Here is a 17,065-nt window from a genome sequence, read left to right on the forward strand (position 1 = left end):
CTGTCTCTGGGTAAAGAATGTCTCTTTCCCTGAAGTGTCTCGCTTGGGTTCTGCTCAGGAACTGAGAGCCGGAAGCATCTTGCAAGACCTGAATCAGTGTCTCCCTCCTCGCACACTCCGCTTTCCAGAGACCCCTGGAAGCGAGTTTCCAGCCTCGGCTTCCCGAGCCCTCCCTGGAGCGCACGTGGAGCAGCCGACTGACTTCCAGCACACTGGCAGTTTCTGAGAAATGGACGAAAGTGCTCTGTCTCTGTGGGGTTGTGAGACACGCGGGAGGCTTAGCTCCTGGACCAGGCAAACAGAGGGACTGGAGAGAGAGGGCATCAGGGTGCCCCAAGAGGAAGACGCTGTCAGTCAGGGCGGTACAGGTCGGCGTTCGTGGTCCTGGGGGGCCAGGTCAGAGCTGGAGGGGGAGTTCCCAGGGCACAGCAGCCCGGGGCCGACTGGAGAGGCGGTTGGGGTCGCGCCTTAGGTGCCCGTCCAGGGAGTTCCCTGAAATCAGAGGAACCTGCTGACGTGTTCAGATGTGGGATGTGTTCGGAAGACGTGGGTGTCTGCCATGTGACGCATAGGCCGGCAGTCCCGGCGAGGCTAAGCCTGCCGCTGCGTTTAGCTTTACTGTGCTAACTTGGTTACTCCTGGCCTCAGTCCTGTTTTCTTGAGATGCTCATTAGATGAAGAAATGAAGCCCAAGAAGTGTCGCAGCTCCCACCCACTGGAAGGGGCCAAAGGCGGGGTGGTGGCTCGCACCATTCCCAGTTGAATGGGGGGCAGAACATTCTAGAACCTTGGAGAATTGCAGATAGGAAGAAGACCGGGGGGCAGAACATTCTAGAACCTTGGAGAATTGCAGATAGGAAGAAGACCTTTAAAAGGCACTGCTGAGATGCGGTCGAACTCTCCTTACTGTCACAGAAAAGGACTGCGAGACGCCGGCCTTAGGAGCCAGGCTCAGTCTCGAGTTCCCGAGACACCAGCGCCGCGTTTTCCGCGTTTTCCGATGTGCTTCCCGCGGCCGTGCGGTGCCGCAGCGTAGCGGGGCGCTGAGCTTGTCCTCCCGCGGCCTTCTCAGAGGTCGTCCCTGCAGCTTCTCTCTCCCTGCCCTTTTCACTCTGCGAAGGAGGCCGGCCACTGCCGTCCCCTGATCCAGGCGAGGAACGAGCAAAGAGGGCCCTGGACCCAGTAAGAACAGGTCCAAGAGGAGAGGGCCTGACTTCCGGTCCGACTCCCGTCGCAGCGGGAAGCTGCCTTCCTTTCCGCTGAGATGTCCTTGACTGTCTCCTTCTTTGATGTGCAGTCATGAGCCCCACAGTGATCAGCAGCCACATACGTGACCACACACGTGACCTCACGTGTGCCTGCGTGTGTGATGGTGGTCCTAGTGCCGTCCCAGCAACCTCAGTGTGTGTAAATGCCCTCTATGATGCCTGCACCACGAGTCTCCTGACAGGTCCATCTCAAAGTGCGTCCCCACTGTTAGGAACACGTGGTCGGGCCGGCGCTGTGGTCGGGTTAATCCTCTGCCTGTGGTGCCGGCATCCCGTATAGGCGCCTTTGAGTCCCGGCTGCTCCTCTTCCGATCCAGCTCTCTGCTGTGGCCTGGGAAAGCAGTAGAGGATGGCCCAAGTGCTTGGGCCCCTGCACCTCATGGGAGACCTGGAGGAAGCTCCGGGCTCCTGGCTTCAGGCCGGCCCAGCTCAGCGGTTACAGCCGTTTGGGGAGTGAACCAGCAGATGGAAGACCTCTCACTATCTATAACTCTACTCTCAAATAAATAGTAAAATGTTAAAAAAAAAAAAAAAAACAATGGTTGTAGAAGGGGACTTCAAATCCTCATGGAAAATGGAATTAAAAGATAAGTTTAGTTTGTTGCAAAACATTTTTGAAATGCATGTATACAAGAGCTCTTCAAAAACTCATAGAAAGACAAATTACACATGTTCTCCCTTACGTGTGTGTGTGTGTGTGTGTGAGAGAGAGAGAGAGAGAGAGAGAGAGAGTGGCAAGGTGGAAGGGAGGAAAGAAATGCCGTGTGTATCAGTTTTATCGCAAATATGGTGTTTTCTCAAACGTTCAGTATTTGTCGATAGGAATTCTATACTACCGTGGTAGTAACGGTTTTGTGACTGTTTTAAAATTGATTTTCTATGAGTGAAGTTGAACATGTTTTCATTTGATTATTGTGTAGAGCCCTTGCCTGTTTTCTTGCTTATTTTACTTCTTAGTTGTTGAACTCTTTACTTAGTAGAGTCATTAAGCTTTGAATAGAATGAGTATTAAAAATAATGTTATCTCAGGCCAGCGCCATGGCTCACTAGGCTAATCCTCCGCCTATGGCGCCGGCACCCCAGGTTCTAGTCCCGGTTAGGGCGCCGGATTCTGTTCCTATTGCTCCTCTTCCAGTCCAGCTCTCTGCTGTGGCCCAGGAAGGCAGTGGAGGATGGCCCAAGTGCTTGGGCCCTGCACCCCATGGGAGACCAGGAGAAGCACCTGGCTCCTGGCTTCTGATCTGCGCAGTGCACAGGCCGCAGTGGCCATTCAGGGGGTGAACCAATGGAAGGAAGACCTCTCTCTCTCTCTCTCTCTCCTTCACTGTCTAATTCTGCCTGTCAATAAATAAATAAATAAATAATTTTATCTCAGTAAATATATTTTTTAAATTTTATGGAAAATGCCCATTATGAAAAACTATAAGTGGGTTTCAATTTTATTTTTTTTTGCACCCAAACAGACTTATCATTTAATCCCACTTTGCCGTGAACTTTGTCAGGACCCCTCGTGTTACCTGCAATACCGCGTGGCCACTCACAAGCAGTGGGCGCCCAGTAGATGTTTGTTGCTGATGAATGAGTGGACCTGAGGTGGTGTTTCCAGGCTACACAGTGAGTGGCAGAGCTGTGATTTGAGCCGAGGACTTCAGACCCCAAATCCAGTTCCTGGTCCTTTATCCCCGCGCTCATTCCGAGGGCGCGGAGGCCCCTCTCTGCATTCCGTAGCCACAGATCCTAAACTCCCAACAAGTCAGCCTGCATGACCTGCCCGGAGAGGGAGACCCGGGGACCTGAGGACGAGGTGAGGCAGGCTCAGACCAGCGCCATGGACTGCTCTGTGCCAGGCTGCCGGTCAGCGTGCCTGGCGTAGAAGCCAGTTGTTTAAGTGTGTCTGAAACAGAGTGGCAGGCTGCTGTGTCATGCTGTGACTTGCGTTCTTCCCATTTAGTTACCAATTTGTTTTACTCAGTATTATTTAGAAATTATTCTTATTTATTGAAGAGGCAAAGGGATAGATAGAGACGGTCATCTCCCATCTGCTGGTTCACTCCCCCAAATACCTACAGCAGCCAGGGCTGGGCCAGGCCAAAGCCAGGATTCAGGAGCTCCCTCCAGGGCTCCCATGTGGCGGGTGGGAACCCTGGTGCTCCAGTCCTCACCGCCGCCTCGCAGGATCTGCAGTCAGGAGCCAGGTGGGAGCCTGGTGGGAGCTGCAGTCAGGAGCCAGGGCGGGGGATCGAACCCAGGTACTGGACAGAGGTCAGGGGTGCTTGGAGGATATCTAACACCCCAGGTTCACCACCAGCCCCATGATATTTTCTGAGAATTCTTGCCATTTGGCCTCGATCGTAGGGCCGTAGACCACGAGGTTTCCTACTCTACAGCATGGTGTTCTGTCCCTGGTGGCCCCTGGCAGGCGTCCATTTGTTCATTTATTTACTTACTCATCCGCTAACTCAGCGCCTGTGGCTTGCGTCCCCACCGCGGGCTGGAGCCTGCGCAGGGTGCTGGCGACCGCTGTGAGTGAAAGACAGGCTCCTGGATCTGGCTCTGTGTGGGACTTGATTTTAAACACTGCCGATGAGCGCCTCTAAAAAGAATGATTTATAGAAGAGCCTGGAACGTTCCTGGGACTATTTAGTGCCTCATTCGCAATGTGAGAAAACATAAGAGTTTTAATCTGAGTGGGAGAGAAAAAGGCCCCGGGGCCCCCTAAGCTGGGGATGAGAACGCCTTGCCTAATGGGCTCCGAAATTCAAGCCCCTATAATTAAGGAGACAGTTTGGATGAGCTAATGGGAAATGGCTCTCTCTCTCTCTCTCTCCCCCCCCCCGTTTATTCCCCCCCATAAATAATTTCTCAGCGTATTCGCACGACAGATGAATCCTCTGGTCTGCACATGGCTTTTTGTTTTATTGGTTCCAGCATCTTTCAGCTCTGAGCACAGGCTCCAAGCCTGCCTTGATTTGTGTCTGAGGCTTATGCGATCTGACAAGTTTTATTTCAGGAGGGATTTGGCATAAAGTAACTGGAGATATTGAGTGGAAGCCCACAGGGCCAGAAGCTAGCAGGAGTGCTGTTGAAATGCCTAGGAGCAGGTCGGCCCCGCACCTGACCAGCATTCTCCGTGACTGTCCCTGGTTTGGTGGACCCTAACCTGACCCTGGGCTCACGTTGCTGCTTCTGTCTGCGAGTGCCCAGCCCTGCCCACTGTGTGTCCACCCTGCACTGGGATTCTGTGGAACAGCCCGCCGTGGGCACAGCCCTGATGGCTCACAGGGACAGGAACCGGCACGGTGGCCCCTGAGCTGCATAAGGTGGCTGGTTCCAGGCCTTGCTGGTCCTCGGGGTGGAAGCAGAGGTCGTGGAGCCTCAGGGTGGACGTGGGAAAGGGCAGCCAGGAACACTGCCAGGCCGCCAGACACTCCTGTCCGGGTTCCTGAAGCTCAGGCTTTCGGGTTCCGGAGCTGACACCCCTCGTGCGGACTCCGAGCCTGTGTTGAGCTCCTGCTGCGTGTCGTACTGGGGAGACTGCAGGGAGCTGAGGGTGCCCTGGCCACTACGAGTGCGCGCTCTCCCAGAGGAGACCTATGAGGCTCACAGGAGAAACTGCAGACGGTCACCGCGGACTGTGTCAAGAGGCTGGCGAGGGTGCCCCACCTGCGGGCAGGAGCACGGAGCCTGCAGACAGAGGGGACAGTAGCTACAAGGGGTCAGAGTCAGTGAGGGAGAGGCTGTGTGTGCCTGGGGGACGCCTGGGGCCAGTTCGGCCAGAGTTTGGCTTTTGCTCTGAGTGCTTGGTCCTCCCCTATGTAGCCCGAGTCCCCGGGGCCACCGACAGTCTCCATCTGCTCGTCCACTTCTCCTTGTCACACGAGCCCAGGTCCTAGGCTGAGGCCACTCCACCCAGGAGCTGTCAGCCTGGTGTGCACGCTGAAGTCCCCAGCACATGTGACACGGGAGGAGACCCCAGGGACCCTCATGCAGGGGAGGATGGAGCCAGCCTTGACTCTCGGCCCCTCCAGGCAGCTGCATGATGTAGGCCGTGTGGTTAACCCCCTTTTCCACATGAAGGAGTTGATGCCCAGAGAGGGGTTCTGTCCCCCCCAAGGCCACACCACCACGGTGACCATGACGACTGGAATGTCCTGCCCAGTCTAACGCTTTGGTGCCAGGTAACGAGAAGAAGCTGGGTTTGATCAAGAACCAAGTAGGCCCTGGGAAATTTACTGTTCTGCACAAGTCCTGAAATCTTCTAAGGGATGGAAGAAAACCACACATGTGTAAATGTCACAGATAAACAGCTGTCGTGCGTGTATAAACATCCATCTCCCACGTACGTGCACGTAACACTTTGAAGCCTCAGGTTGAACTTGGCATTGTAACCTTGATTCCTGCAGATGCACCATGCGATGCAGGAGTGCAGGACGCCACAGGAAACACGGGGGCAGGTGGAGGCCATAGGTGAAGCAGTTTGCTCGGTGGTGAGCAGGACTCCATACAAGAGGCCCAGGTCCACACACCCACAGGCACACACATGTAAACATACACACATGCATATATGCACAGACACACGGGCATGCATATACACACGCACACATATACATGCCCACACAGGCACACATGCATATACACATGAACACATACACACATAGAGGGCCACGTGGCATTTCTCAGTGCTGTACCCTGTATCTATTTGTCTTCAGTGACAATGTGAGACAAAATGGCACGTCCCAGCATTTCAGGAGGGGGGAGGCACATTGAGCAACCTTAAGCACACGGGGACTCGCCTGGGGAGACGGCTCTCTGGGCGGCACAGCGCCCTGGGCATTCAGGGTGGACCGAGCCACCTCCTTCCCTGTCCACCTGTGCTCTCACCACTCCCTCTGCCCACCTTGTCCTCAGCAGCAGGAGCCTCCTCCCGGTCCTGTCGTGGCCATAGCTCACAGCCGGCACAGCTGAGCAGGGAAAGAGAGGTGAGCCAGCAGGTGTCTTAGAAGGGTGAGACGGTGGCACGCTAAGCCACTCCAGGTGCTCAGAGGGGCTTGGTCAAGGCCGAGAGCCCACCCTGCTGGAGGCCAAGGAGAGCTCACAGTTGGTGCCGGTTGGGCAGCTGACCAGTGCTGTAGCTGGCGAGGCGGGGGTTCTGCCTTGCGGCATCAACTCTGAGCTGCCCTGGCCCCAACCGTGGGATGGAGGCCATGGGCCATGGAACGAGGTGTGGGTTCCGGGGCCTCCTCCGGGTCTCTTGGTCATTACAGGGCCCCACCCCTCTGAAAAACCGGTGCTCTGTATTGCCGTCTTGCTAAGGGAAGCCACGGCCTGATGGCTCTTCAGGATGGCGCTTCACCATGAGCACAAGTTCAAGTTCATAATGAATGGCTCGTGTTGTCACAGGGACGAGAGGGATGTCCCCCTCCCGGCTCGTGTGTGTTAGCACTGTAGGAGGCCCACACCCCGCACCCCTTCCTGTTATAACCAGGAAGGCAGCTTCCAAAGAGGAGACCAGCTTGGCTTCCCAGTGGCTAAGAGTCTGCACCGCGTGGCTGCAGAGCCCCTCTGCGCGGGGAGGCCGCCATGGAGGGGCCCGCGGTGCCTGTGTTGGGAAAGCGCTGCTCTGAGCTGCCCCGGGCTTCTCTCTTCACAGCCAGCGACGGGGACTACTGGCGCCTCCTGAACCCGGGCGAGTACGTGGTGACGGCCAAGGCAGAAGGCTTCACCGCGTCCACCAAGAGCTGTATGGTCGGCTACGCCATGGGGGCCACGCGCTGCGACTTCACCCTCAGCAAGACCAACCTGGCCCGGATCCGGGAGATCATGGAGAGGTTCGGGAAGCAGCCCCTCAGCCTGCCAGCCCGGCGGCTGAAGCTGCGGGTACGGAAGAGACGGCAGCGCGGGTGACCTCCCGCACCCTTGGGACTCGTCTGGGACCCATGCAGATGAAGCCAGCCCCAGTAGTAGCTGTCCTGTAGTGGCCTCGCCCACTGGTGTCTTCTCTGTGATCCTAGAGCCCCCTGCCCCACCCCCACCCCAGGAGCGCGTGTGAGCGTGACCAGGCTGGACCCGAAGGCTGCTTTTTTTTTTTCCTTTATTCCCATTTACCAGGCGCTTGGGCAGAGCAGCAGAGACAAGCGGGTGGGAGGGAGAGAAGTCAGCCAGTGGACCTGGGATTCAGAGAAGGAAGGAGCTAGCCTCCTCGGCCTCTTTCGGCACAGCCCCCACTGCCACCCCCCACCCCTTTGCGTGCCAGCAGACATTCCCGGGCATCGGCAATCAGCACCGCTAAAACGCCGCGTTCCCCGAGCCCTGCCGTCCTGAACATGACCATTAGAGATGCTCACAGGCAGCCTGGGAGCGTCCCCTTGCTGGCCCAGGACGTCCGGAGCTGCTGCAGGTGGCCCTGGCTCCCGTGACCGAGGGAGCATCAGCAGTCCCTCGAATGGGTTGTTTCCCTTGCAACAAGACTGTGTCCCTGAAAGGGGAGGGACACTGAATGATCAGAGGGTGACGCTGGGCAGCGGTGCGGTCCTGGGGGCTTGTGCGCAGGCTCGATCTGCAGAGCGGCCCCGACACCCCCAGGCCCTGGGGCTCCCCGAGTGCCAGCTTTCCCAAGGGCCCACGCAACAGCCTGGCTTGCCTCTTCCGCCGGCTGGGACCTGCAGAGAGCCAGGAGGAGGCTGAGCTGCGAGCTCCTGTCTGCTCAGGGTGCTGCACCTGCCGTAGACCTCGACGCTCCTGAGCTGGCCCCACACCCGTGGGTGAGGCATTGGCATGCGTGGACTGCCAGGCTTCCAAGTTAAACTAACTTTGGTGGAGAACTCCCAGGACTACCTGCGATTCAGGATCGTGGGTTCAGGAGGGTGACTGAAGGGCCAGCCGCATCTCACTTCCCATCCCAGCTGCTGCCTCACTCGCCTGGGATGAAAAATAAAGCAGGCAGATGTGAGCATTTTCGGCAGCGGAGTTTCTCTGGATAGACACGGCCACCCAAGCACCGTGCCCTCTGTCTCTGATGTTGGGCACCCCAGAGATGCTGCCTGCCTGGGGGTAGGCAACCTGTACCCCACAAAGGGGGGCAACAAGGCCAGCGCCTTCCGAGCAGAGATGGGGGCCTGCAGCCACTGGTGTCTCTTAGGGATGCCAGAGAGAGCATCTTTCAGTAAAAGCCCTTCATTTTTTCTATTTGAAAGGCAGAGAGGAGAGGGAGTGATTGATTCCGCCTGCTGGTTCACTCCTATCTGCAATAGCCGGTTCCAGGCCAGGTTGAAGCTGGAAGCCAGGGATTCAATGGGGGGGGGGGCAGGAATTCAGCCTCTGAAGTCATCGCTGCCCCCCGCCAGGGTGCACGTTAGCAGGAAGCTGGAGCCGAGCCTGAGCCAGGAACCAGAGCCAGGCGCTCTGCTGTCCTAGACGGGCAGGTGTGTCAGCTGCAGTCTTAACCACTAGGCTAAAAAAAACGCTGGCTTCCAGCATCTGCAGAGAAAAGAGTCTTGTGTAACTTTCTGGTCCCAGGGGGCAGTGAACTCTTCTTAGAAGGGGCCATACGTGGGCCATGCTGTGATGGAACAGGTTAAGGCACCACCTGTGACTCTGGCACCCACATGGGCACTGGTTTCAGTCCCGACTGCTCCACTTCCGGTCCAGCTCACTGCTAATATGCCTGGGAAAGCAGCAGAAGACAGCCCGAGGCTTTGGGTCCCTGCACCCACGTGGGAGACCTGGATGGAGTTCCTGCTCCTGGCTTTGACCTGGCCCAGTCCAGCCGTTGTGACCATTTGGAGAATGAACTAATGGATGGGAGATCTGTGTGTGTGTGTGTGTGTCCCTCTGTCTCTGTCACTCTGCCTTGCAAATGAATAAATCTTTTTTTAAAAAAAAATCACTAAAACCTGCAGCTTTGCAAGACATACAGTCCCAGTGGTAAGGACTCAGCTCTGCCCGTGCAGCGAAGTGGACACACACAAGCTGTAAACGCACAGGCGTGGCGGCACGCCAGTGGGACTTCGTCTACAAAAGCAGGTGGCGGCTGGATTTGGCCTGCAGGCTGGGACACAGTTGTCTCTGATGGAACGTTCCAGGAGGATGGAGATGTTCTATTCTGGGATTTCTGACGCAGCAGCACTAGCCCCTCTGGCTACTGAGCGCTTGCACGGCAGCCGATGCCATTTAGAAAGTGGCTTTCTAGGGTGATGTCACTTTGATGAATTCAAATGTAACTCGCAAGAGCCACTTGTGGCTGGGGGCTGCATAGTGGACCCTGCAGCTCTCAGTGAAGCCTGGAGTCGGAAACTCTCCCTCGCAGCACCAGAGAGCATTTACGATTGAAACTCCCCTGTCATTCAGAAGCACCTCTTTCCACATCTGCGGGGACCCTGTGGGTGTCAGGGCCCCGCCGTGCCTGCCTCGGAGGCGGGGCTGCACTCAGCGCCCGGCTGCACTCCGGGCCGGGATGACTGGGTCTTGATGCCGGTGGTGAGCTCCGCGCAGCCTCCACGTTCCTGCGAGTCGGCCCCCTCTGTGGAGCCTGTCAGCAGATGAGCCATCAGCAGGTGCCAGGGGCCCACAGCTGGCGGCACTGGCTTCCCGGGGATGGTGCTGCCCATCAGCGCGTGGTCCAGGGTCAGGCGGCCACTCCAGTCTCCCACCCACTCCTACGGCGCAAAGCCCCCGGGGCTCTGAGGGGCAGGCTGGCCGCGGGATTTGCTGGTTTCTGGCAGAGGCTGGCATCCCGACTTCCTACACTCTGTGCCGTTGGTTGGAGGCACTTCTGTGTTCAGCCCAGACCCTAGCCAGCCCCTGGACCCTCTCCCCATTGCCTTCGCCACTGCTCTTCAGCCGGATTCTCCTCCCAGGGACTGCACGAGGGGCTCAGCCCAGGCTGCTGCTCTCTCTAGGCCTGTCTCAGATGCCACCTCCTCCAGGAAGCCCTCCCCCACCCAGGACCACGGTGATTCCTGATGCCTTCGAACAAGTCTGCAGAGCCATCCGGGCCTCTCAGAGTCCTCCTTCAGGTCCTCCCTGGGCTGGTGTGGAGGCTTCGCAGCGGGTAGGACCAGGTCCTCCTGACTGTCCCCACCCCACTCAGCAGGTGCTCATTAAATGCCTATGGAATCAAACCAATGCCATGTGGTGCCTTTCTTTTTTTAAACAAAGATTCCCTTATAGGTTAAGACAGTGGGACCACAGACATGGAAAACCTGTCATTTGAATTTATTTAATGTCTTCTTACCTCTCCCAGAACCTGCAGCTGTACAGGTAAAGTCTCCACTCAGTGTTTGCTGTGTTTGTCCACGGGACAAAGGCAACAGCACGGTGCCTCTCCTGGCGCAGAATTGCCACTTGGCTGCCTTCACCCATGCAGTCCCAGGCGGCCAGGGCCCTTCCGACTCCCCCCACTTTGGAAGCAGGAAGTCGCGGAAGCTGTGAGTGCGAAGTTCCACTCAGGACTGGCCTTCACGGCTCAGTTGCTTGAGTGATGGGGCACAGCCTGCTCCAGGAAGCCCCAGGACCTGTTCCCGTCTTCGCACAGAGGACGTTCTGTGCAACTTTAGAACTACGCCACCTCGGCTCTGTGTGCCGCCATGGGGCAGGGGGAATGGCGTTCTGCTTAGGTGGCTGTGAGTGGCAGGGCCAGGCAGCGTCCCAGACTTGCAGATTCTATGTCGGCGGGCACCGTAGGCTTCCTGGAGGAGCACTGTGTCGCCCGCATGGCCAGCAGGCAGTCCCCGTGGTGAGGGGAGCCGGCAGCCGCCACCCACAGAGCCGCGGCCCCGCAGGAGTGGCCAGGAGCTTCCTCCTACCTGGCTCTCACCTCCAAACTGCAGCCCCAAGGTTCCAGCCAAGGCACAGGGAGTAGAAAAAGAAGCGAGGGAGCTGCAGCACACGGGCCACAGGATCTGCCAGGACCCCCGGGCGCACAGGGGAGCACGGCAGGTCTTAGAGTGGAGGGCCAGCCCCGAGGTCAGTGAGCGCCGGGGTGCAGGCTCACGGAATCAGCAGCAGCAGCTGCGTGGACCTGAGTGTTAAGAAGGATCCTGACTGTGTCCAGGTCCAGGGGGAAGGATGCTGGGATTGATGAGCTATGCCTGCTGTGGGCTCGGGCAGGGCAAAGGCTGGAGCGCCTGGGGTTGCCATCCCGGGACTGTCCGAGAGACGGGAAGCCCGAGGCCCCAGCAGGGGCGAGAAGCCCCGACGTTTCCGTCTGACGGCCCTGGACAGGTGGGATCGGTGCCTGGGGCAGCCCTGGGTCTGGCCTCTCAGCCTGTAGGGCCTCGCGCCTCCAGGAGGTGACAGAAGCACCGCGGCCGTGGGTGGGTGCACTTCGGGATGAACGCGACAGGGCGATGCGGGTCTCAGCCAGGAGCTGATAAAAGGCACCGCACAGCCCTGGGGCGCTCAGAGGCCCCTCGCGGGGGCTCGTCTGCCACCACAGCTGCCGGTTGGCTCGAGATGGCCTGACAGCGGTGACGTCCCGATGGTGGCAGTCAGCGCCAGGCTGGCACGCCCTGGCATCGCACCTCGGGAGAGCCAGCCGCCAGCTCCACTCCGTGCTGGCCAGCATTACAGATAACAGGTTCTGAGGCCTCATCCGCGGGGAAGGCCATTTGCTGGAGCCCCCAGCCGGGGCGGGGAAGAGCTCACGTGTTGCTGTGTTCTGGGGGCAGCAAAGCGTCCGCCTCCAGCCTCCGAGGCCTGTGTCGCAGCACTCAGCACAGCAAATGTTTGACAGCCTCATCCCTGGAGCCAGGAGAGCTGGGCTCACCTCCCAGCCCTGCCTCTTACTTTCTGTGTGACCCTGGGTGAACGACATAACCTTCATGGATCTCAGTTTTGCCATCTGTGAGATGGGCGCAGGCAGGGCCTGCCCCATCTGTCTGTTGTGAGCGCTCGGGGGCTGAGCAGGTTTGCATTGTTCAGGGACTGTGCTCCGTCACCGTGCAATACCTCATTTATTTAGAGGTGAACGTTACTATTATTGCCATTTTTCGGGTGAGGAAGTGGAGGCTTAGGGCACACGGAGGTGTGTGAAGCCAGATCCTCTGAGTTCTTGACGCAGTCACCATGACGCACGCCCCTTTCTTGGTCTGTCCCGACCAGACAGAAGCCGGCCCAGGAGACCCGCAGCCACGACACTCAGAAGCAGCTCCCTGGCTGCATGGATCCGGCTTTCCAGACGTTTCTGTTGGCAATCAGGGCCGCCCGTCTGACTCCGCCTCACTCCTCCTCCCCAGGGCTCCGCAGACGCTGCCAGCCCCGGCCTGGGACAGTCAGGCAGCAATGGCACGTTCCCTCGCTTGGCACCGAGCCCCCTCCCACAGATCCTCATCCCAGGGCCACTTCTGGGTGCTCCCAGGAGCCCAGCCTAAGGTTCTACCTCCCACCCCTCCCGTCTTGAGTAACAGGAGCGCGGCCAGCTGTTTTCAGGGGAGCAGCACTGTGAGATTGGGTTTATAATCAGAAATACATATTCAATCTCTGTCGCCAGGCCCCAGTGCTGAGTTCTCAGGACCTTGTAATTCCTGCGGCCCTGGGGTGCTGGGGGCATCCTTGGTTGAGATATTTGGTCTCTGACCTGGATTCCTGACCCAGAGCTCGCGATCTCTTGGAACTTCCTGAATCCTAGTGCTTATTTTGTTCTAACAAGATGCCTCTTTCCGGGCTCCTGGCTGTGATGTGGTCACCAGAGGCAGCACCAGTTATCATCCTGAAAGACACAAAGTCCCAGACGCCCTCAATGCTGAAATGCTGGCAGACCCAAGTCTCTAAGGCTTAAGATTCCTAACACCCCAGTCCCAACCCGCAAAGACTGCAGCCTGGAACGTGGACATCCTGGAAGCAAAGATTTCGAAGCTCACAATCCCACGGTGGGCGGGAGCAGCAGGGAGCTGGGTTCTGGGAAGGGACTGGCCACGCCGTGCGTGCGTGCCTGCGGCGATGCGGAGACCTTGGGTTGAAACCCGCCACTTGTCTGCATCGGCACTCCACCCTGCGGCTCCGAACCAAGGAAAGGCGCTCGCCTGGAAAAGGCAGCGGAGTGGCGCACTGGTTGGAAGCCATGCTGCGCGCAGCCAGGAAAAAGCCTACAGAGGCGGGGCTGGGAGGGGTCCGAGGAGGGTGGGGGTCTGTGTCCCCAGCCAGCACAGAAGCCAGGGCGCAGGAAGTGGGACTCTGCCAGTGTCCCTGCGATCACGGAATTCCAGACAGAGCCCTGGGTTAGAGAAGGCGCGGCCAGGAGCCCCGAAGCGCCCTGCTCCTGCCGCCTGACCCCCCCCCCCCTCGAGCAGTGCCCACGAGAGGGGCCCGGCCTGCGCTGCACGCACGTGTCCGGGGCCGAGCGGCCGCTCCCGTGGAGTCTCCCCCTCCACTCTGTGTGAGCGGCGCTAGGCCGCATTTCCGACCCGGAGGCACCGTGCGTGGAGGCCTTGCAGAGCCCGGAGCCACTGCGCGGTTGTGCAAATTCGGCCTCCCCAGAGCCGCCCTCAGCGTGGACTCGACCCCCGCAGCAAGACCTGGAGGCGTCCTCCGTCCACGTCCGCGTGGGGCGTGTCCAGCCCCTCCGCCCTCCCTCCGCACGGTGCGGGCTGTCCGCCCTCGCCCTCTCTCTCGCGGTGGGTGCGGGCTGTCCGCCCTCGCCCTCTCTCTCGCGGTGGGTGCGGGCTGTCCACCCCTCGCCCTCTCTCTCGCGGTGGGTGCGGGCTGTCCACCCTCGCCCTCTCCCCGCACGGTGCGGCTGTCCACTCCCGAGCCCCTCCCGCGCCTGTCGTCGGCACAGCTGGGCCCACGCCTGCAAAAACACCAGTGCCGTTGCCTGTTTCACCACGAAATAACGTGGGCAGGGAGATATCCCGATGGATTCCATGTTTCTCAAATAAATCCCCCCTTTAAATGTAAATGACTGTATTTTAAAGCATTAAAAAACCTTTTTTTCCTTTAACTTTGAGAATTTAAGCTTTAGGAATTTTAGGCTTTAGGGATTTTGGCTTTTGGGGAATTTCAGCATTTGAGGTGATGGCATTCGGGAACGCGCCAAACCCCAGGAGAAAAACCAGCCCACAGCAGCACGCTTAGACCCACGTCCCAGCAGCCTCTGCGGCGGGCGGCGGAGCTAGTGATAGGCCACGCCCACAGATGACGCCTGCGTGCTTACGCCCACGTGATGACGCTTCGGAAACCCGGAAGCACAGGGTGCAGGGCGCTGCGGGCTGGGGATACATCCCAGGGGGACCGCGGCTGCCGCCCGTGCTGCCCACCCCGGGCTCGCCCTCCGCGCGTCCTCACCCGCCTGTGCTCTGCGGTGGAGACGTTTCCTGCGAACCGCGCTGTGGACTCGATGAAAAGCGGGTCGGGGTCGTGGCAGCCTCCGATCTGCAGCTGCGTCAGAGCTGGGCCTCTGAGTGGGGCCGGCCTGTGGGCTAGGGCCCTGCCCTGGGGCATCTGGGGCCGCTTCAGCCGGATCCGGATCCGGGGAGAGCCTCTGCGTGTGCACGCGCTCTGAGCTCGCGCTGCAGGGACGTGCCCGGAGTACTGCCCTGTGTGCCGACGTGGGGTCGGTTCTGCACAGGGACATACGAGCCAGAGTTCTGAGTAGGTTTCCTAAAAGAGAGAGAGCGTGAAGGCTGGTGCTCCGGCAGCCATGTTTGACCTTCGTCTGGAACCTGGAGACAGGAGAGGCCGCCCTGACGCTGGCGTGTGAGCATTGTGCCTGCCCTCAGCCGTCTTCCCCTGCAGGCGTCCAGCCTGCTTCATCTCAGCGTCGGTTACTGAGGATTTTACGTTTTCCAGGCGGGGGTCTACCCTGACTGACACGGGCTAAAATTCAGATCTCAGTGGAGCGCAAAGTCGCCCTCGGCAGCCGACAAGCGAGACTGCGCTCCGGAGCAGATTTGCATGTAGTTCTCTAATTTGGCCCGCCCGGAACTTGAGAACCCGGCAGCCTGGATGCTGAGCTCTGCCCGGGCGTTCTTAGCTCTGGGCTTCCGGTGGTCCCGGTGGCCGGGGGCCGGGCCTGGGCAGCCTGGCCGCGCCGGCTACAATGGCTGCTGCTGCTCGGCCGGCGCGGGGCGGCGCCTTCCAGCTTAGCAGCCTTTGCTAAAGATAGAAAATGTCCCGGACGCTGACCCGGGAGCTGGGAGGGCCACTGCGTTCATGCGTTTGGGTGGGAACGTGCTGCCCTGCACTGCGCTGGCCCTGGACGATTTTGTGTTTATGGGGAAGAAAAACCTTTTTCCAAACGAGGCTGTGCCCCTTCTGGTTGACGAGTGGCTTCCTCTGGGCGACGAGTGGTGCTAACGTTGCTGAGGACTGGATACCTGCTCCGCCACTCCGTCCTGGAAGAAACCGCCTGTTCAAAACCCTGCTAGAAACAGACGGCCCCTTTGTAAGGGGGTGGCTTTGCATCAGGCCAGAGAGCGGTAAGAGACGGAAGATGCAAACGGACGAAGGCCAAGCCGTCTGGAAACTGAACCCAGAGCTGCGAACTGCGGCGCCAGCCCTGCCAGCCGAGTCACAGGGGCCACGCAGGAAGCGCCGGGCATCTCTGACCCGACGGCCAGGCGAGGCTGCCACGTGTGGCACTGGCCTCCTGCACGGGAGTGGCAGTTTGAGTCCTGGCTGCTTGGCTTGGAATCCAGTTCCCTGCTAATGGCCTGGGAAAGCAGTGCATGATGGTCCAATTCTTGGGCCCCGGCCACCCACACGGGAGACCAGGATGGAGTTGCTGGCTCCTGGCTTCAGCCTGCCCAGCCCCAGCTGTTGTGACCGTCTGGGGAGTGAACCCACAGATGGAGGATCTCTGTCTCTCCCTCTACCACTCTGCCTTTCAAATAAATGGAAAATATCTTTTAAAACATGATGAGAACTGCCAGCATCCCTAGTTTCTGTCCCTGCTTCCAACTGAGGACCAGCCAGAGAGCGTCAGGTGTGTCTCCGTGACAAGCCGTCCGCAGAGTCCTGACACCGACTGCCCCTGGTAGGGCTCACCAGACCTTCCCTCCTGCTGCCACGCCTTCCTCCTGCCCAGGGCTCGCCCTCAGCCTCCGTAAAACACAAGCCCTGGGCTGATGCCTCTGCTCGAACGAGCTCCGAGTGGACGGACAGCTGTTCCCTTCGGGTTGGCCCGTGTCTTCTTGCCGGAACGAGAACAGTTTGGGCTTCAGACTCTGACTCTGCTCTGGGCCCCGGCGGGTGCCTGGTTTTGCTCAGGCTCAGGGACCTCGTTGCTAAACGGAGCAGCCAGGATTTCTGCCGAGGAGGCGGTGGGACGTAGCCCCCTGCCCGGGCTGGCGGAGCGAGGGCAGCCAGAGGCCCCTTCTTCAGTGAATCCGCGTCTGCCAGTCAGTGCGCTCCCCTCAGCCCCCTGTCTCTGAGAATGCCGGGTACATATTCCTTTTTTTCATTGCTGAGCACTTTGCAATTTACAGAGGATTTGCAATGCATTCTTGTGTTTGCTCCTTCCAGCCCACCCTCGGAGAGGCAGGATGCTGTCTTCTCCGTTATGCAAGGGGTGGCGAGCTTGGAGCGGGCATCGGGGACCGGGTAGTCCCTTGGCAAGCGCTGTGCGGGGGCTGTGCGGGGGCTGCACAGGGGCTGTGCGGGGGCTGCGCAGGGCTCTGCCAGGCTCGCCCCCTCCCCGACCCCTGTGAGGATGGAGCAGGCGGAGCAGGTGCACTTGCTCGGCTCACAGAACTGTGCTGAGGAGCCGCACCCCCAGAGCAGGTTGACGGCTTCTTGTGCTCTGAGCGGAGCTCTCCTCCACGGCGCCGCCAGCTCTCTGGCTTCCTCCACTGTGTCTCCCT

At 59.1% G+C, this 17,065-nt stretch overlaps 1 protein-coding gene across 8 annotated transcripts in view; it reads left to right on the top strand.

Annotated features, from left to right (window-relative positions):
• CPXM2 (carboxypeptidase X, M14 family member 2) overlaps positions 1-10,391 on the top strand; it is a 115,987-nt gene extending 105,596 nt beyond the window's left edge. For all 8 annotated transcript variants that reach the window (XM_070058297.2, XM_089313859.1, XM_089313862.1 and 5 more), the window contains one exon: positions 6,919-10,391. In XM_070058297.2, the coding sequence (XP_069914398.1) occupies positions 6,919-7,172 (254 nt within the window). In that variant the 3' untranslated portion in view covers positions 7,173-10,391. The remainder of the gene's footprint in view (positions 1-6,918) is intronic.
• The last annotated feature ends 6,674 nt before the right edge of the window (positions 10,392-17,065 follow it).

The sequence above is a fragment of the Oryctolagus cuniculus genome, chromosome 15 (assembly GCF_051225735.1).
Source record: "Oryctolagus cuniculus isolate XC-2025 breed Fujian yellow rabbit chromosome 15, ASM5122573v1, whole genome shotgun sequence".
NCBI lineage: Eukaryota > Metazoa > Chordata > Mammalia > Lagomorpha > Leporidae > Oryctolagus > Oryctolagus cuniculus.